Below are 24913 nucleotides of genomic sequence, written 5' to 3'. Positions count from 1 at the left end.
CCTGCATCGCATCAAATGTGTGTTGTCCTGCATATGCAAAGCCAATGGACCAAAGAATTGTTTTGATTTTCTTTCTCAAAAGAGAATGTGGCTTTAATGTCCTCCCAGTAATTACAGTGCAGAGGAGGGGTGGTTGAAGGCACCTAACCAGTGGTCATTACAGTTCTGCTGACAGCCCCCTGTATGATACATGGACTTAAATCCTCCATGGGATTGACCAGCTATTCTTCGAGGAATCATTTTTCATAGGTGGCACTTGAATGACCTTCACATCAACTGAAAAAAGTTTCAAAGGCAACTCTTGTCTAATGGATTGGTCCAGGGGTCGGCAAGCTGTCTGATATGAATTGACGTTTTTTTGAATGTTCTTGTTAATCTGTGTGCCATATGTCCTCACTTTCATAAATTAAACGAATAAATGTTTTCCTTCCAAGGTTTCAATCTAGTCCTGTTCAGGATGACCCTGACTATGACCACGTAAAAATTGAAGTTATTTCGCAGCACAGTTTTGCAAGTCAGCTCAAATTACATCATAACACATTGACGATTTCCTCATATTTAAAAAAATATTTCGGTCAGATCCGGCCACAGCCGCTTATCAATTTTAATCTCATTTTTGGAACAGTTTAACTGGCTGCAGCCAAAAGCAACAGAGGGAATATGGAAGTATTTGAACTATTGCACAAATAATGCTGAAAAAAAATGAATAATTCAGATGCGGATCTAAATCCAGATGTTGTCTTTTCTGTGATGTGCAAACGACCCTAAACTTAAAGAAAAATGCTATTCAGCTAATTCTGCACTATGAATATTTTCTCTGGGAGTACATATTAAATCTATTTAAGCCACTCTAATGGGTATAAAAACTTGCACTACATCCAAATTATTGTCCATTTGTACTATCTATTCATCAGCTGTGGTAAAAATCAAACCAGAGATATTTATACTGCCCGTGAGATAAATGCTATTCGTGACTTGCTCCTTATTCATTTCCACTGAGGGATGCAGGGTTTCTTTAGATTGGAGGGCCAAGGGCTTCTGAACCTCCTTTCACATTCTTCCCACCGTACTAAGAATGGTTCTCAGTTCTCAGTGGTGGTTCCCAGCCCAACACCTAAAATAAAATCTTAACCAACAAAAACAACAACAGACCTGAGCTGGGAAAGCAGCCCGGCAGAGGAAAATCCACACAGATTCCAGTATATTTAGGACACAGGCCACCGGGGCTGATAAGCACTAGGTTCACATCCCAAGACCTCTTAAAACACATTCTTAAACGTCAGGGCCTGAGTTCATTGGTCGGACTTTAATTTAAAACAAACATCCAACAGGTGAGGGTTCGGGTGAGGCTATTTAGGGCAATGAGAAGATTCAGTCTATTATTATTTTTTTTTTAAGATTCATTGCTGCCAAAAATATATGTTAAGTCAATTGTATTTATCAAAAACACAGACTACAGATGACACCCTTAACCTCTAAACCCTCAATTATGACTACATTCCTAATATTGCTTTCATTACTTTAATTTATATAGCAGCCGTGTAATGAAAGCCGCACAGCAGCAGCTGCAGTCAATACAGGATCAATGTATCTATGGGCATAGGACGAAAGAAAATAGACTTGAACCGTAGCGGTACACTTTGGGTTGCAGCAGGTATGCATTTTTTCACTTATGGAAACGGCCTTGGTCTGCGCTCTTCCAATGCCCTTCTAGTTCATAGTTAATTCATTCAGCATTGATAAAAACACATGAGCAAGTGATGTTAATTATCCACATAATGTATTGCATACTGCTGTAATGTCCTTTTGTAGTGTACATGTATTCCATCATGGGATTTTTTTAGGGCACTACGAAGTGGATACATTGACACAAATACTCAAATAAAATAGGGAGTTATTCAACTCAAAACTTCTAACTTGTGTTGGTTAGCTAGTTGGTGTTAGCTTTCACTACTGTTAAAAGAATTTCATTAACTCAGTCAAAATTTGAATTAGTGTGAAGCTTTACTCTTTTTTGATCCAACTGATTAGAGGTTCAAGGAAAAGTAAAGTTGTATTAACATTTGAATTATTTAACTAATTCTATTTTTGACTTATCTGGTAATTTTCGCCTGCCTTTGGGGCCTCCACACTATCCATCCCAGACTAGATTAAATACACATTATGTGCAACATATCACAACGTATCAAAGACCCAGATGTGCGATTGTGTTAGCGCATTAGAGATCTTTTTTGAGATTGCAACACAAGCCCTGTAAAAAAAACTGCCGACTATGAGCTGTTGCGGGTGTACAGTAAAAATGAAAAGTACTGGTCATTATAGCACTTACTCAGCTTTGATTAAGATAACTTGCTCGAACGAAAGCCATTACCTGCACCAAAAATAAATCCTAAAATGAGAGCAAAATCTGATTTGGTAACCAAGAAATTCAGTGTCTCCGGCTCTAATTGCTCTTTCTCATGAGACCGACTTTTCCATAATTTCATAACGACTCGGGCAAGATTTTGCCAACATGGGAAAGAGGAAGGATGCAGTGAGGGCTTTCGGTTTGCTATTCTGACTTACAGCTAGCCTCAGGTTGGTCAAACTTCTAACCATGATTTTCATCTTTGGGTCTCTGTAATTGCAGCCAACACTCAGCCAGGAGGTCCGGCTTCAGTCCTTCCATTCACAAAGCTCTAAGTGCCTCTTAGTGGCATTTGGATATTAAAACGTTAAATCTGAACCACCGTCACTTCCCAGCTAAAACGCTCTATCTTTAGCTCCTTCTTTCCACTCTTCCCTGCTGGCATGGGCACATCAACCTGCAATTACTTTCTCCCTCCCCCCTCAAATCCCTGGGATTAAATGGAGACAACACTGACACGAACAACTGAAAAATACAAAGCGAGGCATAAAAAAAATAGACTACACAGAAGGAGATGTATATTGTATATCGCTGCCAGAAACAAATCGGTGATTTTGAAATTAGTTGGTTTACGGTATCAATTTAGAGATCGAATGGCAATACTTAAAAATCACAATACATATCGAATTGGCATCTAAGTATCCTGATAGTTTGTTTGTTTGTTTATTTATTTATTTTTCAGGGACAATGCACACCAATCAACAGTTGCACTGTAAGTGAGCCAGAGTTAGCCAGAGAGGCTAATTTCCATCTGCTAATTTCCATCTGCTGTGAATCAAGAGTTAAGCATATCGTCCTAACTGTATTATGTCCTGCTCAGTATATACCTTGGTCACTTTTCAATAACAAGGACCTAATTTAAAGTTCAACTCTTTAGTTCCACTCAGCTCTAAAGAGCTTTTTTAGCATCTTTCAGCTACTTGTTTTTGCTTCCGTCCCTGCATTCTCATCAATCTCGTTTCCAGACTCAGCAGGCACCTGCCCAGCAAGAAACAGCAGACAAACTTAGTGGCTTGCTGGTGACTATAGTGGAACAATTTAGCAGTGAAAGAGCAAGATTCAGGAGCTGGACAACATTTTTTAAAAAGGCAAAAGACACACAGACGAGCGCAACTTCATTCTCTGCTCAGGTAAACATTACTCCACTATGTCTTTACGAAGCAAATAATCGTTTGCTACTATATGGTATATGGTGATGAGGGGAGGTATGAAAAAAAGTATTGTTTTGGTACCAGAACTCAGGTACCAAATAATCACTAGTCAAATGATCAAACTACCAGTCCCAGTCAAAGAAGAACAAAATAACCGATGTTACTTACTAACAACAACTTTAACATATATTTTTAAATGCATTTAAGTTCAGAAAAAAAAGAAGAAGTGTAAACCAGAAAATGAAAGGTCACATTTGATCCTCTCTCCATGGACGACAATGGTGCAAAAAATATTTTTTTTATCAGAATTTAGACACAAATGTGACTTAGGTGTATGCATTGTTTTCTGGATAATGTGGAAAACAGAGGCTGTGCATGTGGGGGGACAACCCCTGTCATCAGCAGAGTTAATTAAAGCCACTGAAGGGGCATTAAGTCACGTCTGGCGTGCAGCAGCAGCATGTTAAGATGTTTGGAGGGGCAAAACAATGGTTAGAGCAGACCCTCCCCAGAAATACCACCCACGCTGCTGTCAGGAGGTGTCTTGAAATCACGGGAGGAGAACTCCATATCATGCTCTGTCTGCACTGCTTTCCATACAGTACATTTCCTATCCAAATTACATGTTTATGCAATGTGACTGCCTTTGGACATACACAGCTCAAGCTTACCCATAAACCTAAGAAATCTAAGTAGCCGTTTACATTAAACCTCACAATGGCCAGATTTAGATAGGGAGGCATTAATTCTGACACAGGCAGCCGTGCCTCACTGCGGTCACGGCCACTTTCATGATGAGATGCAGTGGCATTTCTGCAGTTTAGAAAGTTGTTAAAGGCTGACTCCACCCCCCAAACCACTCTGTCATTTAAATCTAAGTGTTTTCCAAAGATGCCCACGGCTCACCGAGCGCCACTGAGACGTTGACAGTTCAAAAGACAGAGAGGCTTTTCCAAACCCAAAGATATATTACACAGTGGCTGGACCAATTATAAATATATTGTAAGGTTGATGAGGATCATCATGTTAATTTATTTTTGCGACCCCAAAAAAAAACACAACATTTCAACTGTTGCTTTATCTCTTTCTTGTGAATTCCTTTTATTTTGAAACAAGCCGATCTGTATTGGAAATTTAGACTATTCTAATTCTAGCTGTAGATATTTTTCATAGTAAAATAAAAACATTTAAAGGTTGTATGTGTAACTTTCAGAAAATCAAAAAAAATCATCAATTTAGATTACGCTACTATCTGTAATGTTCCCTATATCTTATTTGGGCCATTGGCTCCACGAACGATCAGCATCCAACACAACACATAGTCCACATGTGAAATATATTGTGATATTGAGGTTTTAGCAGGCTAATGTAAGCTAACCTTAGCTTGCTTGCTAACGTGAATGAATTGCTAGCTAGTTAATGTAGAAAAATACTGTCTTGACTGGATAACGTCAGCTAATTCATCCAGACTATTAGGGCTGATTTTGGCTCGCTTGAAATTTGCTAGCTTGAAATTTGCTAGCTTGAAATTTGCTAGCTTGCCGTTCGTTTCATGACGTTAGCATACTCCATTTCTAGGCTAACTGTCAGCTAGTGTTGCACACTGTTGGCACTGTAGGGGAGCTGAAGAGAGGCAGGGCACTCTGGTGTGCACATAAACGGATACGATTTTCCTGTAAAAACCTCTTTGTGCTATGCTAAGCTAACCAGCTGCTGGCTACAGCCATGTACCCAATACATTTGCAGTACATACCTACCAAAGATGCTTCTGAGATAGTTTGGAAACGGTATGATTATGATATGATTCTACTGATAGACAGTACATTCTGATATTGATCTCTAAAAGCCACAGAGCAATGTCTATGTCACAGTAAACACATACTGTATGACATTTTACATTACAGCTCAGTGTCTAATAGAAAATACGGATGAGGGTGACAAGTATGCACTCATTCAACTGAGAGGATGAAGCAGGAACCAACTTGGAACAAAAACCTCACTTCTGCCTCCTGGTGTCTTAAAGCTGCACTGTGGATCCCTACAGCAAACCACATACCAGTTTGCAAAAATCACAGAGAGGATATACAGACATAAACCTGCCAGCATCATGATAGGCTTTACGATGTGAAATTTAAAATTGAACACAAATCAAGTCGTTGGCGAGTTCGCTGTACATCAATTTAAACACTGTCTGCTTTCTGTCAAACCCAGAAATTTCATATAACAAAGAAATTTCACAACTTTCCAGCATCCATTAAAAGCTGGAAGTCAAGTTTTTTTACTTCAGTTTTATTATCACTATTAATATTTCTACATGTCTCCATGTAAAGAGGTATTTATTTTTGTACATTTGCCTGTATGGAAATGGGCATTGAAACCTAAGAACTGAACTACTGATCAATGTATGCCATGAAAATTTCAATAAACGAAAAAAAAAAAAGTTGAGCGTCATTTCATCTTGAACCAAAACTGACAGAAAACAGCTGTCTGGTACGTGTTGTCTACCACAGCCTCACCAATATAGAGTCTTCAGACTGGAGGAAAATATTGTGATTATTTACTTTTCCAGAAAAAGACCCTGTTACGAGCCACTTTGTAAATAACATGATGTTTTTAGCCATGAACACCGGTGTTTGTGCAGTTTAAAATGCAAATCCAGGCTAAAAAAGGACACTAAGACACTAAGGTGTTCAACACTTCTGACTCATCTGTCAAAAAGCGCAAACACAGTGAATAATGTGTGACTGAATAAAGGATGTTAACTTCAAGATCTGCACAACCACGTACCACAAATCTAATGTCAACCGAGATAAATCACAAAACTAACTTGTGTTAAAATGTCACCCAAAGCCAATTTCACAGGAATCCCCCTCGCTACTGCTCGGCACAGACAGAGAGAACCAGACGAAGAGAGAGGAGACGGGGGGTGGGGGGGGAGAGAGGGAGGCAGGCCTGTCACTTCAGAGTGACGGTCCCACCTCTCGGGACATGGCACCCGTCATTAAAGATGACATCAGCGCAGGGAGGGCCTTCCACGCGAGGTAGATCCTCCAGGATGCCGGAGACCGGCTTGGTATAAATACCTGGAGCCCGGTGTCCCTGGGAAGAAGCAGCTGCCTCTCAGACAGACAGACTCCACTACTAAGGATATAACAGCGCAGTGCCGGAACAGCAGCTTTCCGACCCACCCCCCCCGCTGTTTCTCTGGAGCGTAGACCTTACCGGTAAGGTGGCTGTTGTTGTTTTTTTCTGATTCCATGGCGTTATAAGTGTAATGAGCCATGTGCTGTGGCTGTGTTTACACTGGGAGAGATCATAGGTGCCTGTGATGAAGTTTTGTTCTGATTAGTGTTAAAAGCGGGTACTTTTCAAAGCAGCTTCTCACTTCAAGAGAGCAAAACTGATGAAAAAAAGCATGCTCTGGTCGATTTAGAAATGAAACATTCTGATATTTACTTGCAACAACCAATTTTGTTGATTAACTGATGCACCAACACAGGTGCAGCAACACAGGTGCCGTGCCACTCTGAGGTTATCTCACGTGGTTATTTAGTTGCAGATTGTCAACGAGTGCAATTGCGCAGTGATGCTTCTTCTAATAAATGGATTCTGTCTTCGCAGGTTTAGCTTCCCAAGATGGACCTGAGGGTAACAAGCCTTCTCCTCGTCCTCCTAGCTTTGGCTGAGGCGACCCCTGACAGGTACTACCGTGTGGCAAAAACGAGCAAGTCTGCCTACCCGGTGAAGAGTCAAAGCCCGGTGAAGAGTCAAGGTGAGTCACGCATGTGTCATTTCTCACCAGGGTTGTCCGTGTGAAAATGTTTTATTTTTTTTTTACTATAAGAATACTCATGGCAATCAAGTGTTAAGGCCATATGCTGAAACCTGCACAAATACAGAAGGCTCAAATTAAACTGGGGGATATAAGCAGGAGTAGCATGTACTTGTGTTTAGAATGAAAATTAAATTCTACCCGAGACCATTGTTCATTTCAAATCACTGCAGGCTGCACAGTTAAACTGCTCACAGGCTGTATCCGCTCCATTAGCCACCCGTCTTTGTTCAACAATTAAAACAAATCGAGACAAATGACCCTGTAAAATAGCACCAGGTGACACTTCAAGCTGCACATACAGACTTCTAATTGAAACTTGTGATGCTGAAAAGCAAGGGAGCAGGAGTCCACCATGTTTAAAAGAAACCCACAAACGAAATATAGAGTTCCAGCCTACGCTTGCACATATAACTGCAGTTCACTTTTTGAAAAAATGAATAAATACAATAAAGTCACAGGTCACTGTAACCCACTGTCAAATCCAGTTATGGATATAACTTATACCACTGATCGAAAAATCATGATAACCTGTGTGAACCCTGAAAATATGGCAGGGGAATTTCTTAATTGCAGATTCAAAAGATTGTGCTAGTCAGCACTCTCATCAGCACTACTCCTGACCTTTCTGTAAGATCGTCTCTCATGCAAACTGTGGGCTCATACACATCAGTAAATGAGGCGGCCCAGTCGCCGCCCTCCTTCATTAACTGTCATCAGGGTGCACACCCAGCAGGTCCAGTGCGGCGTCTCATTGGCTTACAGCAGGAGGCTGTGGTTGAACTGGCTGAACTGCTGTGAACGTCTATAACTGCATACAACTGTGATGTGGAGTATAGCTGTAAAAGAGCACTTGTGCTCTGGATAAATAAAAGGTTAAAGAAGGAAGCAGTTCTGCACGTGTCATAAAAAAACAAAAACAAAGCAGTGGTCATGGTGTAACTGCCAGGATGATGCATAACGCTGTCTTCAAATTCTGCTTTTGACACTTGAGGATTTATTTCTCCAGTTTGGTTTCTGAAGAGGTTCTGATGTGGTTTGACTACATGCCTCAGCATTGAAATAGAACAGAAAGTCGACAATAAGAGCATAAAATCAGACAAATCTTCAAAGCAGATGTTACCACGTTGCGGGCACGCCCTAACAAACTGCTTTGTGGTATAAAATTTGCGCAGCGTAATTGAAAAGAAAAAAACACGACACAGACTGCAGAGAAACGCAGTTCAAACAGTGAATCCAACAAACAAACCACGGCAAGTTTACAGCAGAGCCTCCGACTAAAGGGGGATGTTTATTGAAGGCAATGGATATAGTTTGAGCATAGTAGTGCTTTGCTGTGTTAAGCTACTGTGGCCAGTATCATCACCTCCTGTTTGTGGTGTTTCTGGCTGCCAAAAAAGTCCACTTCTGGCACAAATGTCCTCTGTGGGGTTTCAGGCACCTCCTTATGTGGCTTGAAAATGACAGCCTTGTTGAGGCATTTTGTACTCGAAACATTTCGAAAGAGAGATCAACACTATTGGCTTTGATTCTTTGACATGTCGTACATTTTGGCAATAGCACATCCATAATTATTATAAAAGGAATGCAGTGTGATAGAAATTATTCTCAGAGATTCCTTTTTGAGATTTCCTTCAAAAATAAAATAAATGTATGATGAACAACTTAAGAGAGAAAACAAATGGGCTAAGGCACCAGGAGTTTCCTGGAGGCTGGCCGGGCAACTTTGTTGCAAGCTATTCCTGATCTCTCCGTCCCCTCATTTCGTGTCATCTCTCCACTGTCAAACATCAAAATAAAACAATAAAAAAATAAACAGAAGGGAAAAAACAATGTCTCTACGGCCACATGTTGGTTTTATAAGGTGGGGTTATTCTTTTGTTGACTTTTGTGATAAATATAGATTAGGGAGAAAAATCCAGTAAAATAACAAACTCGTTATACACCAATTTGGCCTTCCCCATAAACTCTACACTATGTGGCAGGAAATGCATCGAGGTGATGTTGACAACTTGCAGACCACTAACTATACATTCAAGGCCATGAGCAGTGCAGAAAATTAAGGGGTACAGTATATTGTGGGTAAATTAAACAAGAATTCACAGGAGCTGGTGTGTTGGCTCTCATGCCTACAGACGTAAGTAAGCTTTGTGAGAACATCACCTCAGACCAGTGGTGCTGTGAAGACTATCCTGGGAAAAAGGAGGGCTGTCCCCAAAACCCGCCCTACAATCATAGGGAGTAGTGTTTTATACCAGGTTGCGATCATATGGAGAAGAATCTTACGTAATGCATTGAAAAGGCCCAAGATAGACATTTCTTGATCATAATATACACCACATTTTTTTATTTCCTTGGGAAATTGTTGTGTGCTTGTATGTGTATTTTATTCTATATTTTCACCTACAACATGGGGAATACTGGGTCGTACCACTTTAAGTAACAGTTCACTTAATCCAGGGGTCTCAAACTCATTTTCACTCCGGGCCACATCAGCATCATGGTCGCCCACAAAGGGCCGGTTGTAAATGTAACTACTCGTAACATATTGTTAAATAACTCTCTGCATTTGATTATTGTTTATTCAAGTGGAAACATATTGTACATGCAGTTATATAAATGTAAAAATATAGTGAAGCACATTTCTGTTATTATAACTTAAATCCTTTTAATTTAGGGTTAAGAAACCCACATTACTCTATCAAAGATCAAACTTTTAAAGAAAATAGCAAAGACAAATATCAAACACAAGTTATTACAATAACTTTGTTCGATGCTTAAAATCCTTTCAAGGGTGCGTTTGCACAATCCCACGTGAAGTATTTCATGTGTTTTAAAGCCACGTTTAAAGTAGTCTTCAATGTAGGCCTACTCACAATACATTTCCATGTCAAATGTACAGTAACCAGCCAAAGAGCTGCTTCTATGACTGTGTGTTTAAGTATCTCATAATTTTGACTTTCTATTTCATAATTTTGACTTTCAATCTCATCATTTTGACTTTCTATCATAGTTATGACTTTCTATCTCATAATTTCGACTCTGGGGATATTTTTATTATCAAGTCTGCTGGCGGATTCGCGGGCCACATAAAATGACGTGGCGGGCCGGATTCGGCCCGCGGGCCGGGAGTTTGAGACCCCTGACTTAATCCATTTATAAACATCAAACTTAACCAAATTGATCAAAGAAAAATACATGAGACACTACGACTTGTGTTGTATATAAAATCGGAGTAATTACATCACGTGTCTGTATTTATGTATTCCCTAGCCGTTACAGGCCACCCAGGTCCTCCAGGTCCTCCAGGTGAGGAAGGACCAATGGGGCCATCTGGACCTCCTGGAACGAGTGGTATGGGACATACTGGACAAGAAGGCCCTGCAGGTCCTCCCGGACCCCCTGGCTACTCTCAAGCTGGTAAACCCGGTTCCCCAGGTGGCCATGGAAAACCAGGTAGCTCTGGCATCCCTGGTCATAAAGGCGAACCTGGCGCAACTGGACCAATGGGTGCCAGAGGTGCACCTGGTCCGTATGGATCACCTGGACCTGCTGGAATTTCTTCAAGTGGAAAACCTGGACCATCTGGCTTCCCTGGGTCAGTAGGACAAAGAGGCGAGGCTGGTTTGAAGGGACATCCTGGTATTCCTGGTCTTCCTGGGACCAAAGGAGAAAGAGGCATTGGAGTTCCTGGGGTTCAAGGACATCAAGGCGCAGTTGGACCAATGGGCCCATCTGGAATGCCTGGCAAATCTGGAGTTGGTATGCCTGGTGCCACTGGCTATCCCGGAGAACCTGGCAAGGGTGGTGTGCCAGGAAGAGATGGCGCTCCTGGGTCAATGGGTACGACAGGACCAAAGGGTCACACTGGGGCTCCAGGTATAGGAGCATCAGGGAAACCAGGCCAGAATGGTAGCCCAGGTATGCCTGGACCTATGGGTTCTAAAGGTCCACATGGTCCAGCTGGTCAGCCAGGCTCCCCTGGCATGCCAGGTGTTGGCAAATCAGGCGAAACTGGAATACCTGGTAGTAGAGGATCCACCGGTACTCCAGGAACCACTGGTCAGAAAGGAGAGCCAGGCCCAACTGGTTTTACTGGTCAGCCAGGTGCTTCTGGTCCTAATGGCCAAGCTGGTCCACAGGGTACAAGAGGATTCCAGGGTGAGGGAGGCCCACAAGGACCCAAAGGCGACACTGGTATGGTAGGCGCGCCAGGCCCAAGGGGAACCAAGGGTGAACAGGGAGCTCAAGGTTTCACTGGAAAACCAGGTTCCCCAGGGGCAGTAAGTGCTCCAGGAGCTCCAGGGCATAATGGTCCTCAAGGTCAAAAGGGTGTACAAGGCCATGCTGGTCCCTCAGGAATCCCAGGTGCAAATGGTGCCCCAGGACTCAAAGGACACACAGGCCACTCAGGAGGACCAGGAAAAAGTGGTGAGAACGGAAGGCCAGGATCTATGGGACCAGTTGGGCCCCCCGGGCCATCAGGTCCCTCTGGACTTAAGGGCCATCCAGGTCTTCCAGGCACACCTGGCCCAGCTGGCTTGACAGCTAAGGGAATTTCTGGTCCTGAGGGTCCACCTGGAACTCCTGGTGCCAGAGGTCAAGATGGTTACCCAGGGCCTGCCGGTCCTCCTGGTCCTCCTGGCCAACCAGGAGAGATGGTCTACCACGATGAGAAGAGCATGCCAATCAAGTCCCACGAGGTTATGATGTCTCATGAGATGGTGAAGGCCCCCATGTCTGCCTTCAGTGCTGTGCTGACCAGAGCCTACCCAGCAGCTGCAACCCCTATTCAGTTCAACCAGGTTCTGTACAATGGGGAGCACCATTATGATGATCACAGTGGTGTGTTTACCTGCCAGATCCCAGGCCTCTACTATTTCAGCTATCACGTGCACGTCAATGGTGCCAATGCACTGGTGGCCCTCTACAAAAACGAGGAGCCAGTTATGTTCACCTATGATGAGTACAACAAAGGCTTCCTGGATCAGATGTCAGGCAGTACTGTTCTTATGTTGGATGGCGGTGACAGAGTCTATGTCCAGGTCCCCGATGAGGAGAGTAATGGCATATTTGCAGCAGATAATGTTCACTGCGCATTCTCTGGGTTCTTGATTGCCTCAACGTGATTTCACAAATTCAAATAAACCTCAAAACCATACGAAACATTGAACTACTACTAAATTCCAAATTTAAATTGTAGATTGAAACAATATATGGTTGTAAGTTTAACAAGTTTAACTGCCATTCAAATCTTTACAATAATAAGTAAACATTTTTAAATATATGGTCCAAATTCCCCCCTTCACCGTGTGTGTCTTTGTAGTTCTAAGAAATATGAAACAATATTGGAAGGAATCTTAAGTGGTGCTTTACAACTGCCTGTAACATTTACAGCACGTCTTTTATTTGTGTTTGATTTTATTAATGTCTGTTGTTTAAGAATTTTTCTGTAATATACAAACACAAAACACACTAAACTGTTATCTCTAATACTCATGCATTATATGTTATTAGAGATCAGTACATTCTCACAAGCACTGTGATCAGCAAAACACAGATTGAGAAATTAAAACTTCATTTTTTTTTTTTTTTAAACAGCTATGTTCCATTGGATGTGTTAAGTTATGTACCACTTGCTGACCAAAACACAGAATAAAACTTCTAGTTTGAAAAAGAAAAATATCCCATGTGTTGTGTGTTGTTTTTATTCACAGTATGGGTCCTTGAAAAGAAGACATAGAAATAAGCAATATACTGTGCTGCTTTGAAGTAAAAGGTGTACCTTTGAATGCAGATGTGTTGTAATTGTGATCGATGGCAGCAACCATGTCTTTCCAAAAGTCGGAATTCACCTCATTTCCTCGCTGTTTTGCAAAAACACAAAAGTTACAATTTAATACGTTTGTCCAATGTCAACTATTAATTTGAAAACAAACCACATAAAATATTACCTTGCGTAACATGTCCACAACTCTTCCACAGAGGAGAGCCCCAGGTAGATCAAAGTAGTTGTCATAGAAATTGTATTTTGCTGCAAAGACCAAAACAAAAGTCAATGAAATCTAGCAACAGCTGATGTGAAGAAATCCCAAACAGACAGACACTTCAGCCTACTTAAGTGCCGACAGCATACAGCTGTTAGGTAATAAAGACCGACATAAACATCATACCAGATCTTGTGAAGGAGGTATTGAGGCTGTTGAAGTGCTTCCACTCCCTCTTTGGACCATAATGTTTGATGATGTCTTCTGTGCTGAGGTCATTGGATCCATGTGTAGCTCTAATCAACCAAGAGATAAAAGGTTTCTATTATCCCTCTTTAAAGATCAGTAAAAGCAACGACGACGAGGACAAAGGAGGCAGATCTGATACGCTTCATGCACCAAAGAGCGTACCGCAAGACAGTTCCATCCTCAGCCAGCTTCACAAGGTTTCCATCCTCCAGATCCACCACCAGTCCTTTAAAACTGGACACAAAACGATGCATGTTAGAAATACAGTATATAAAGACAGCAATCTAGATCATCACTGACACATTTTGACTCAAAGTACTTGCAACAAGTCTAGCGATCCTGAATTATCCAATTTGTTTCTTTTTGTTGTAAATACTAGCTACCTACAGCTCTTTGCCTTTAAAATCCTTCTTTGTTTGAACTTCTCACAACTCCTTTCCCTCACAAAGACCATAACCTGTGGTCCGAGAAGGGTCACGAGATGGCATTGCTTCATTGCAAAGGGTCACGAGCCAAAAAGGTTGGGAACCGATGGACCATAAAGTAGGTCCTGAATGTGTTCAGCCTAGCTTAGCACAAGAGTATGACTGAAGTAAGCACACCGGAACATCGACACTTAACGACAAGCAGAATATTACTAGAAATACACGGACAAGACAAGGCTTGTGTGTGACTTGAATAGATGCCAAATAATGTAATTGTTAATATACTCATAATCATTGATTTATGATAATAATCACTAGCGCTATGCCAATAAATCAGTCAGGCTGATATTTGGGCCAATATTAGCTCATTGCAGATATATCAATATTGATGTATATGTTGCCCAATAAGTAACAAGAAATTGCAGTACAGAACTGCCAAAGTCTGTTTTAGGAACAGTGACTTACATATGACAAGTTGGCAAGAGTCACAAAAAATTGTTTGTTTATGTTATGTGCTTATGTTAACAAAAATGCACAATCTGCTAATATATCATTATCAACTCCCGAATATCTAGATCAGCACTGGCCTCAACAAAACAGTATTTGTCAGATTGAGTCCTTAAGTTACTGTGAGGAACTTTTAACTGGTTATAAAACAGTCTCAATACAATACTGATGCCTCTTTATGACTTCATTCTTAAGTCATTGGTGCCATCGGGTCGGATTTCGCGCGAAAAAAAAAAAAGACGAAATCACGCAGGGTCACCAAACAACTGTTCAGACTGCTCAGACTCTACGAGGCCTCCGGCAGCAACCAGCCCACAACGGACTGCCCCAGATCCGGCTTCGCTGCCGCCTTAGACCTGCAGTCAGAGCTCCGCTGGGAGCCGACACCACGGGGGAACCAGAACACAGTCTGTGCGGGGGCAGACTGTCAGACCCTGCTGCAATACAATCTGACATTTTCTAAAGGGACTCACCAACACCTTTGTCCACAGGGACCGCCCAAAATCAACACAAAATCCAAGTTCCTCGTAGTAGCTTTAAAATGCTGTATGCTTTGTTTTATGTGTGCTTACAATACCTAATCTGCTTGACTTGGATTTGGGTTGGGTAGAAACTAGGAGAGGCCATACGTATTAGCTGAATGCAGTCTTATCACTCCTAAAACATAAACAGGCAGGTCACTATGCTACATATAAAGAAGGAGGAACTGCTACTGTTGCCGACTCACCAGAAATCCCAGGTAGCAGGGGTTAGGTTCAGCAGGTCCTTGTCATAGCCTTTATGCTCCACCAGATACCTGGCAAAGCTCTCATAGATCAGCTGCAAAAAACAAAGAGGAAATAACACCATCACTGGTAAGAACGAGCAGCACAATCACATTGCGAATCACAACAATGGAATGTAACTATCTGCCACTGATTGTCAAGAATAAACAGGTTTTTCCTCCAACTAAACACAGCACGGGGTGATTTATCTGGTTTAAGACGTGACGGACGGTGAAAACTTTCCTTTCAGCTCACTAATAATGTCTTGACACTCAGTATGTTTGTTTATTCATATTATTTTTTTGTACAAGTTGTAAACACACAACCTGGAAACCCTAACGATGAGCTAAAAAGCTCCACAGGGCCGAGAGTAACTACTCAGTAGGCTGTTAATTAACTGTGTCAAGGGGCACCTTTGACATCAATAAGTAATTTAATCCAATAACAAAATTAATGATTATAAAATGTATGGCAGAATTATTGCAGTTTAATCAAGTTATTTAAGTTGTTCATAGGTAATTAATTACTGGATTGTTGGCGTAGAAATATTCATTATGCAATATGCATTGGTCTATAATACACACTGGATTTAAAGAGAAATCTTTTGCATGGCTGTGTCTGTTTCGGGACAGGTTTTTTAAATTAAATCAGCCATTTAGAAAAGATATAAATCCTATCAGTGGTAGTCAATGGAGGACTTCTTTATTGGGCAACCCCTTTAGCGTACCCTATCCTGGGCCACTGCACTGACAGGGGGGACATATACATGTGACATGCATGGGACAAGAGAGCGTAAATGAACTGCAGGCCTGATGGACCAGGCCATAACGATGGGCTGGGAACTCAACAGTCGTTTAGGTTTTGTTGTCACTCGGTGTCACAGAATCCAGCTGCGAGTCTTGCGGTGATTTGACTGCAGCTTCTAACAGCAGCATGCATGCATTGTGATGCGAGAAGATGCTGTTGCCGACGGGCACCGGGGAGGATTTAAAGACATGTATGATGATCACCACCGCCGACGTTCAACCTGTGAGTCACGCAGAGCGACTGCAGCATCACCTCACAACACATCCGTCTCAATTCAACCACAAATAAAACCACACCGAAAGGGCTTCTTTTGTTTCAATACAATGCATTCGTGCAGGGGGAACCCGAATTGGCAAGTGACCGTAGAGCGTATTGACGGCTGCGTGCTATTTTTAATACAGATGTGTTGCGGATCGAAGCGTCACGGCCACCGTATGATTATCGGTGCTAGCTGCACGCGCTACACACACACGCACACGCACACACACACGCACACTCACCCTGGAGGTCTCCTTCAGATGGTAGCGGCAGAGCGTGTGGTCCAGGTCGAAGCCGATAACATCACTGTCCGACAGGCTGAAGTATTCGCTCATGGTAGCAGACGTTGGGGGAACCGCAGGAGAAGCGCTCCGGGAGCCGAACGATACCGCACACACATCAACTTGTGCACAGCAACACAACACCACCAACGTGTCAATGTCACTAGCTGACTGCGGCTCTGCACACGCGCTGCTCAGCCTTCGCTTGCGGTACCGCGAAAAACGAAATGAAACCGAAACCACTTCTGAAAACGCGAATCGATTACCGATGAACAGTTAACGTCAATAAGTTGCCCATATGAAAAACAGAAGTTAAACTCCTGTGCGCCAGAAGAAGGCGGTAGAGAGGCGAGTGCGAGAGTGTGCAGCGCTTCCGTGTGTGGCGCGAACCCGTAACGCACGGTGTATGTGCGCAACATTTATTTTAAAAGCGCATGGAATTACGCACGGCTGGAAAAAAGGAACTGCTCCGAGGCCATGGGGCAAATACAAGTGGCTAGGCCCCCATGAATGTATAAGAGCCATAGTAACATTCATACACACATTTAACATTTGACAAATATTATTATTGTGACGGCATTTGAACTCTGTGGTGGCCCTGCAATGTAAAATATATCAATCTTATAGAAAAAGATTTACCACAAATAAAAATAGTACAAATAAAAAAGCATAAAATGAGCAATGAGGAAATTAAACTCAACCAAAGATGTGCAATGCACATTTTGGAGACTGAAGCCTATTTTTCCTGATCCTGAAGTCAGGACTTTTTCACATATCTAATCATTGACTGTGTATCTGTGACAAAGATTGAGAGTGTGGACTAAAACCATGAAAGGCCAAGTCTACACCATATTCCCAAACATTGCCTCCGTCTGTTTTTGGTAAAGAGACTTTAGTAAAGAAACAGACTTTAAGACATTTTCTCTCAAATCTAAGAAAATCAATGTGATTTTGTGTTTTGTATCTTACAATGGTTTTGAATATAAATGGGGATTGTCACAGCAATAAAAACTAGTGTCAGCATGACTCCTATTCAATATCATCTGGTTTCATATAGCATACACTGATGGCTCAGGGTAAACTACTCTCAAAAGCATATGCTACAGATGTCCAAATTGAATCATTTAAATCCATTTTTGGGGTTTGTGCCAGTGCAAGGTTTGGATATCTGTGATCCCTATAGCAAAGACACAGAAGAAATGAGTGCAGGTCTTATCTTTTTTTTATGTATTTATTTATTTTGTGCATAGCTTTAGTTGAGAGCTGGTTCAGGTAAACAAGTGGTAGAGGTTTAAAATGGAGCTGTATCAAAATGAGCACATGTTTAGCTGAACTGCTGTCTCATTTAGCATTAAGAAAATTGTAAAACAGTATGGAAGCCACCCTTGGCTTAAGAGGTACATGGGCTTAGTGTTCTCATAACAACTAAATTATCTTGTGCAAAAAAAAAAAATGGTTCCGATTTTCCAACTCCACTTTCCGAGCAGCTGCTTGAAAATAAAAGTAAAATTGTTTGGATGCATCTGTATTTTTTTGCTTTGTATTTTACTTTTGTGATATATTTAGATACAGCTTTCGTTAACTGGACACTTGGCTCACCTGTCTACATTACCGATAAAAACAAAGTTGCTTCTATGGACTTATTGTGGTTAGTTAATACAGTGTTGGTATGAAATCCCTCCTTCCGTTTGTCAGATTAACAACTTTTCCTTTTCTAAATATTCATATTTCAATCAAGTCAGACTTTTTTCTTTGAAGAAAGTTCACTCCAGTCCAAAATATTTTACTGTAGACTGAAAATAAACAGTTTTAGTTTTTTTTACAGTAGAATTAAAACCATTTATTTAGACAAAGACATTTCACTGAGTAACAACTCTGGATTTTCTTAGAAGAAAATACAAAAACAAATTGACCGCAGCACTAAAACATACACAGTTCCGGGTCACGTGTTTTTTTTCTTGGTCGGGACGTTTTGAGGTTCGGTTCGAGAACGTGTTCTATTCGCTCGTTCTGAAATCCAGTCAGTGTTCATCCAGCCACTCATAGCGACATACCTACAAAAGTTGAACTGCGATTTACACAAATAAATAATTCATTTCCAAATAAACAAGCGTTTTATTGAAGCGACAATGTCTCGGTAAGTACTTATGTCGTGTTTATTTCTTGTTTTTTCAAAGATTTAACCTAAACTAATGGGTATGTCTTCTGTAATCTGCTGTCTTTTTAGTTTGCTATAAGATTTAGTTAATGTTTTGAGCTGGTATTGATACCGAGCATATGATAATAGTCATGGATACACGTTTTATTATTATTATGGCTGTTGTATGGTAATACACTAATATGCAAATGTCCCGTTTCAGTCCAATTAAGAGCAAAACTGCCCCAATCCCAGCCACCCAGCACTGGTACGGGATGTGCCCTCCCATCAGCGAGGCTCTGCCCGCAGAGGAAGACCTGATCCGGACCAAACAGCTGATCGATATTCTGAAATCATGTGATGTGTTTGCGGACGACCCGGAGCTGCAACACCGGTATGATCCATCTTCTCCGTTACTTTTATATTGTAATTATTCGGCTACAGCTTGTAGGGATTATAGTAATTTGTGCATTTTTGTGACCTTTTTACTGAACTGAATGAAGTGAATTAAAGTGGAAGGGTGTGCTTTTATTCAGAGAAAAGCATTTGAACATGCTGTTTATGTTTTATTTTGCAGAGAGAAAGTTGTGAAACAGCTGGAGTCACTTTTTAGGGAGTGGCTCACGGAAATGTGTGAAGAACTGGTAAGACGTCTATCTTTATCGATATTGTTGTTGAACAAATAATTCCACATATGACACAGGAAACATGTTTTTGCATGGACGATACATTTATAATTTGACTTTTTTGGTTTTAGAACATACCTGATTATGCAACAGAAAAGGTTGGAGGCAAGATCTTCACATTCGGATTCTATCTTCTGGGGGTCGACTCCAAAGGTAATCAGCAGTTTCTGTCCTCAACTGTAGGAGCATGTGAGGACTGTGGCACAAGTTGTACACGGTGAAGTTAACGGCTCAGAGCATTTAGATGTAGACTTTCCTCTCATGTGAATCTGTGCTGTTCTGACAGGCGCTGATATCGACGCCCTCTGTGTTGGACCCGGATTCCTCAAGAGGAACCACTTCTTCACCTCCTTCTTTGAGAAGCTGAGAGCTCAGAAGGAGGTCAAAGACATACGGGTGAGTCCATAATCTGATTTATTGCTGTTGCTATTTATGTATTGATGAATTAAGTCAAAGAGCATTTTCCTCCCTGTTGTTAGTGACTGACGATATTGTTGTCTTTAGGCCGTTGAAGATGCTTTTGTCCCCGTCATCAAAATGTCTTATGATGGAATTGAGGTAAGATAAAAAAAAGTGAAAACTCTACTGTCTGCAGTGTCCCTCTATTCCAGATTTGTTTGCATGTGTTTTAATCATTGTTCTGGCGTTCCTGTTATTTCCTAGATCGACTTACTCTTTGCTCGAGTGCACCGCAAATGTGTCCCCGACGATATTAATCTTCTCAACAGCATCTGGCTGAAGGACGCCGATGTAAAATGCGTCAGGAGTCTCAATAGTGAGCATCGGATCAAAGAACACTACTGCAGCGTTAGCATCTGACGGCTGAACTCGTACTGTGTGTAGCTGTTTCTTTATCTTTTTCCTCATTGTGTTGTTTGTAGGCTACAGAGTTACAGAAGAGATCCTGAGGTCTGTGCCAAATGTCGACAACTTTAAACTGGCTTTGAGAGCCGTCAAGCTGTGGGCCAAACGTGAGTTCAACACACACTCAACTAGTTCAGCTCGCTGGTCACTCGAGCGACTGTTAATACAACCCAATTGGTGTGCGAATTCGAGCAGGCTGTTAACATTAAGTAATATTGTGCACTGGGAATCTTAACTTTTGTTTCTCGTCCTCTTATTTCTCTTCAGGTCGAAACATTTACTCCAACGTGCTGGGCTTCTTGGGAGGTGTGTCATGGGCCATACTGGTAGCCAGAATCTGCCAAGTTTACCCAAACGCTACAGCGTCCACCGTGATCATCAAATTTTTTAAAGTTTACAACATGTGGTGAGTTCTCCAGTTTCTAAATATGAAAACAAAACATGGAATTGGGTTGACTAAAAGTCACTTGGCACTGAGATCCACTGTAGGGTGCGCGTGAATGCTTTGTAAAAGTTGCAGATGAAAATCTTGTCTTTTTGTTTCAGGGTGTGGCCAGTCCCGATAGAGTTGAAGAGTCCGGAGAACTGCTGCTTCGACCTTCCTGTTTGGGATTCCAGGGTAAGGCCTCGGCAGGATTTATATCAGGATTTTTATGCTGTAATTATAGAACCATGTCAGTCAAAACGTTATTGAATTTGCTCAGAAGCACATGAGTAAAAAAAGTGTTCTTCTGCATTTCCAGATTAATCCAAGTGACCGCAGCCACTTGATGCCCATCATCACCCCAACGTACCCGCAGCAGAACACGGCCTTCAACGTGTCTCGCTCCACCTTTGCCGTCATGATGGAGGAGATCCAACGAGGTATGTGGTCACTCAGACGACATCCATCAAATCCTCTCAGTGCACCGACAACACTTTGCTCTAATGCTTATAATACTAATAAAACTTAGACTATGACAATTCTGTGCACAAAGATGTGATTTAGTTTGACTCCGACTTTACCAAGCTTTCCCTTCGTCATTCACAGGCTACGCCATCACTGAGGATATACAGAAGAAGAAAGCTGACTGGTCCAAACTGTTTGAAACGCCAGACCTTTTACAGAAGTACCAGTATGTATTAAGCTGCCCAAAGATGAAAATGTGGATTGTCCTCCACAGAATACATTCAGATATATGGCACTTTATAAAATATGTTTGTAATTGATATTTTTTAATATATATGCATATATTTTGAGCCACCTTAATGTCTTAAAGAGCTGTTTATCTGATGTTTTATTTTTATTTTCTAAATGAAGATATGTCGTAAAAAAACGATAACCCTGTGAAAATTCTCCTGCACTCCCGCACCCTGTTTTGTATCATGCTCAAAAACCAAATGATTGAGTTCACACGTTGCAGTATTTATGTTCTGTACCGCATGTCTTATGTAGACCTGAATCCATTAGTTCTTGTATATAATGCGTGAATTGGTATTTAAATTACTTTTTCTGTGGTCAATAAGCTGCTTCTTTGTACATAACATAATGTAACTGATATGCTTTTGTTGTTGTAACTTAACTTGACTGTTAAATGCCTATTGTGTAATGAATGTGCAAAATGGATGCTTTTATTATTGTCGCTGTTATTTTTATTTGTTATTGTGCCACTGATATGAATTCTTACTTGGTATTAGTTGTCGAATGCCAGTTTCTTAATCAGGGTGCCGGCGGACTTTAGTTGTGTTCTGTTATTAACTGAAAATGTTGACAGAGTTTTGTTCCAGTAGACGTTTGTCTCTGTGTGGATTTATGGATTTTAATTTAACCTTTAAACCCTCAGTAAGCCGTACTTGACTTAGATTTAAGAGTTGAATGCTGATTGTTTTCCCGACGCACAGACCAGGTTTGGCTGTTTGCTGTTATTAATTCAGAATATGGACTGAAACTTGTTCAGTGGATTTAAGAAGCTGTTAATGTCTTCTGTCTGACTTCAATTTGTTGTTCCAGGAGTTTGTGTTATTTGTATTGCATTATTGTATCCTCCTGTTTTAATAAATCAGCCGTGTGTTCTGATCTCTCTTTTTATTTTTACTTTCAACTCTTTATAATCCTTTGTATTACACAATTCTTCAGCGGTAGGAAGGTCAGAACAGACAGTGTCCATGATTTGGCTGATGATGTAGAAACCAGCTTGAGTAAGAAGTTGTGTTGTTTAAATTCTACATGAAATGCACGAAGCAGATTCAGTACAGGAGCCACGGCCCATGAGAGTCGGGAGAGGTTTTGTCTTTTAAAGTTTAGAATGATATGATGAAGATCTTTGTTTAGACATTGTGCTGCAGCTTGATCTGCTTTAAACATTGATCACAGATTCCACTATTGGTAAAACAGGAAATAAGATGAATGTATTAAGATGCCGGCCTGTGTAAAAAGGCTCAATGCTGTGACGTCTGTTGCTATCGTTCTGTCTCTTTTGTTTCTAGGCATTTTGTCCTGTTGCATGCTTCTTCAGCCACAGAGAAGCAGCATCTCGAATGGTGAGTACACGGAGCAAAGAAAATGAGAAGCCAAGTTCAAAGGAAAACTTTGAGCGACGTCGGGATTTTTGTCTGCAAACTCAACGGTTTTAATATTCTATTTCCACCTGCTGTAGTGCTTTCTGAAAATGATGTTTTGTTCACTCTTGTCAGGGTTGGCCTGGTTGAGTCTAACATCCGACTCCTGTTAGGAAATCTGGAAAGAAGCATCCATGTCAACCTGGCTCACATTAACCTCCAGTCCTTCTCTGGACCCAGCAAGCTCAATGCCAAGTAAGGGCACGTGACTTTAGGTTACATTTTAATCATGGCGGGAAGTTTTCTTGAGTATTAGCCCTTAAGAGAATAATGTTACTTTCTCATTTCTATTAACTCATAACTGTTTTGTGTTTTCGTGCTATATATTTACTCTCAGTTTGCAGTATTGGAACAGTTAGTTAGATGTGTTCACTGTATTTCTATCTGTTTCAGAGAGGGAAAGAGCACAAAGTGGCTGATTGGACTGGCCGTTAACACGGAGGAGTATAAAAACCTAAAAAAAGACCTGACCACCCCCCTCATGTGCTTCACTGAGACAGGTATGTTTTTTATTTATCTTAATTCAATAGAAATAAAGCAAACTTTTGTGTTATTCTAAATCACATTTGTATCATTTGCTGTTGCAGTCTACAGTCTGGCAGAGAGCTGTAAGATGTACAAAGAGGGGATGACCGTATCAGCCACATACCTGGCCAAGGACAACCTCTGGTGGCAGATGCCCGGCGGACAGTACAAAAGAGCTTTTGTTCCAAAACCAAAGCCCACAGTGAGCCGTCAAATCCCTGCCACCGCACCAGCTGCTCCCACAGCAGCAGGCCAACCAGCCGCTAAGAGAAAAGGCTGCTGGCAACCGGAGGTGTCAGCCAAGACGTTCAAAGCTGACACGGTACGACAAACTATCCCAGGCTTTATTGACTAGTTTCAGATGTGAACATGTCTATAATTTTAAAGGATTTTAAAAAAAATGTGTTTTTCTTGCATTCTTGCCAAGAGTTAGATGAGAAGAATGTGTGTGGTAAATGTCAAACTATATGGTTATCTTATCTTATCTCATTTGCTAAATCTGTACAAAAACTACATTTGTAAAAATGACAAGTTGTTTAAGTGCTGGACTATTTCTTTAACATGCCTAGTAGTTGTGGTAAAATGTAATTCAAAAAGAATTGCAACAACCAGGCCCATGTTAAAACAAAACAAAGAAACATTTTCCTCATTCTCCACAGGAATCGGCATCTGTGGCTCACTGCTCCGCCGCCCAAGCGTCCACGTCCATCCAACCTGCTGCAACCTCCAGCACTACACGGGACACAAAGAGAGCTCGTTCTCCTCACCCAGAGACTTCATCCAAGAGGTTCAGATCTGGTGAGGAGCCACCCAAAGGCCCCTGCTCTGAGTCCTCAGGTGTCTCACTCAGTGTGAGTCCGTCTCAAAGTGTGAGCCGGCCGAGCACCAAGAGACCCCGCGCTCCTGAGCCCGAGACAACAAGCAAGAGAGTCAAAATTGACCTGGTATGTTAAAACTATCTTCCAAATGTGTCCTGTGACGTTGACATATGAAGCCATATTCATATTTAGTGACTTACCTCACCATCTGTTCCCTCTCAGAATCCGCCCCCTGTCGAGCTGTCGGACCTGCCTCCCGTCCTCACCAGGCCGGCTGCAGCTGTAAAACGGGCCATCAGGATTCAACTCGTCAGGTACGCACACAGACTGAGGAACAGAAACCTTTCCTTAAAGTGTCTAAAGCCTCGTTCTACATCATATAGTCCTCCATGACATATGTACATAAGATCCTAATTCTACATGATACAGTCCTCCATGACATACGTACATAAGATCCTAGTTCTACCAGTGATAGTAGATCACTGGAAACGTTGATAGTTATAAAAGTTCCAAAGTTGACCACTTTATTCGTCAAAGTTATAATGAAATTAAATAGTTAGTGTTGTAGCTTATCTTTACCTACATACAATTTTTATGGCACCCAAGGATGACCTTTT

At 41.4% G+C, this 24913-nt stretch overlaps 3 protein-coding genes across 3 annotated transcripts in view; 2 read left to right on the top strand and 1 right to left on the bottom strand.

Moving 5' to 3' along the window:
- nt5dc1 (5'-nucleotidase domain containing 1) overlaps positions 1–16985 on the bottom strand; it is a 51901-nt gene extending 34916 nt beyond the window's left edge. Inside the window, exons 1-6 of the mRNA XM_076084541.1 lie at positions 16630–16985; positions 15286–15377; positions 13789–13860; positions 13564–13673; positions 13345–13424; positions 13176–13257 (exon numbers count right to left, since the gene is read on the bottom strand). Coding sequence (XP_075940656.1) covers positions 13176–13257; positions 13345–13424; positions 13564–13673; positions 13789–13860; positions 15286–15377; positions 16630–16722 — 529 coding nt within the window. The 5' untranslated portion in view covers positions 16723–16985. The remainder of the gene's footprint in view (positions 1–13175; positions 13258–13344; positions 13425–13563; positions 13674–13788; positions 13861–15285; positions 15378–16629) is intronic.
- On the top strand, positions 7119–12579 carry col10a1b (collagen, type X, alpha 1b). The gene is made up of 2 exons (XM_076084540.1): positions 7119–7324; positions 10664–12579. The coding sequence occupies exons 1-2, from the start codon at positions 7195–7197 to the stop codon at positions 12517–12519; spliced, it is 1986 nt and encodes a 661-aa protein (XP_075940655.1). The 5' UTR covers positions 7119–7194; the 3' UTR covers positions 12520–12579.
- Positions 16986–18797: 1812 nt separating the features above from the next.
- Positions 18798–24689, top strand: LOC142941939 (poly(A) polymerase type 3-like). Its single transcript, XM_076084066.1, has 18 exons — positions 18798–18805; positions 19029–19199; positions 19383–19449; positions 19563–19644; positions 19778–19887; positions 19996–20049; positions 20155–20266; positions 20373–20462; positions 20623–20761; positions 20902–20974; positions 21099–21219; positions 21386–21470; positions 22822–22875; positions 23029–23148; positions 23347–23453; positions 23541–23653; positions 24138–24422; positions 24519–24689. Exons 1-18 carry the CDS (start codon positions 18798–18800, stop codon positions 24687–24689), a joined length of 1962 nt encoding a protein of 653 aa, XP_075940181.1.
- The last annotated feature ends 224 nt before the right edge of the window (positions 24690–24913 follow it).

Source organism: Anarhichas minor, unplaced genomic scaffold (genome assembly GCF_050575085.1).
Source record: "Anarhichas minor isolate MPS153535 unplaced genomic scaffold, ASM5057508v1 ptg000136l, whole genome shotgun sequence".
NCBI lineage: Eukaryota > Metazoa > Chordata > Actinopteri > Perciformes > Anarhichadidae > Anarhichas > Anarhichas minor.
Note: the sequence above shows the minus strand (reverse complement) of the source record. Positions and strands in the feature narration are given on the sequence as shown.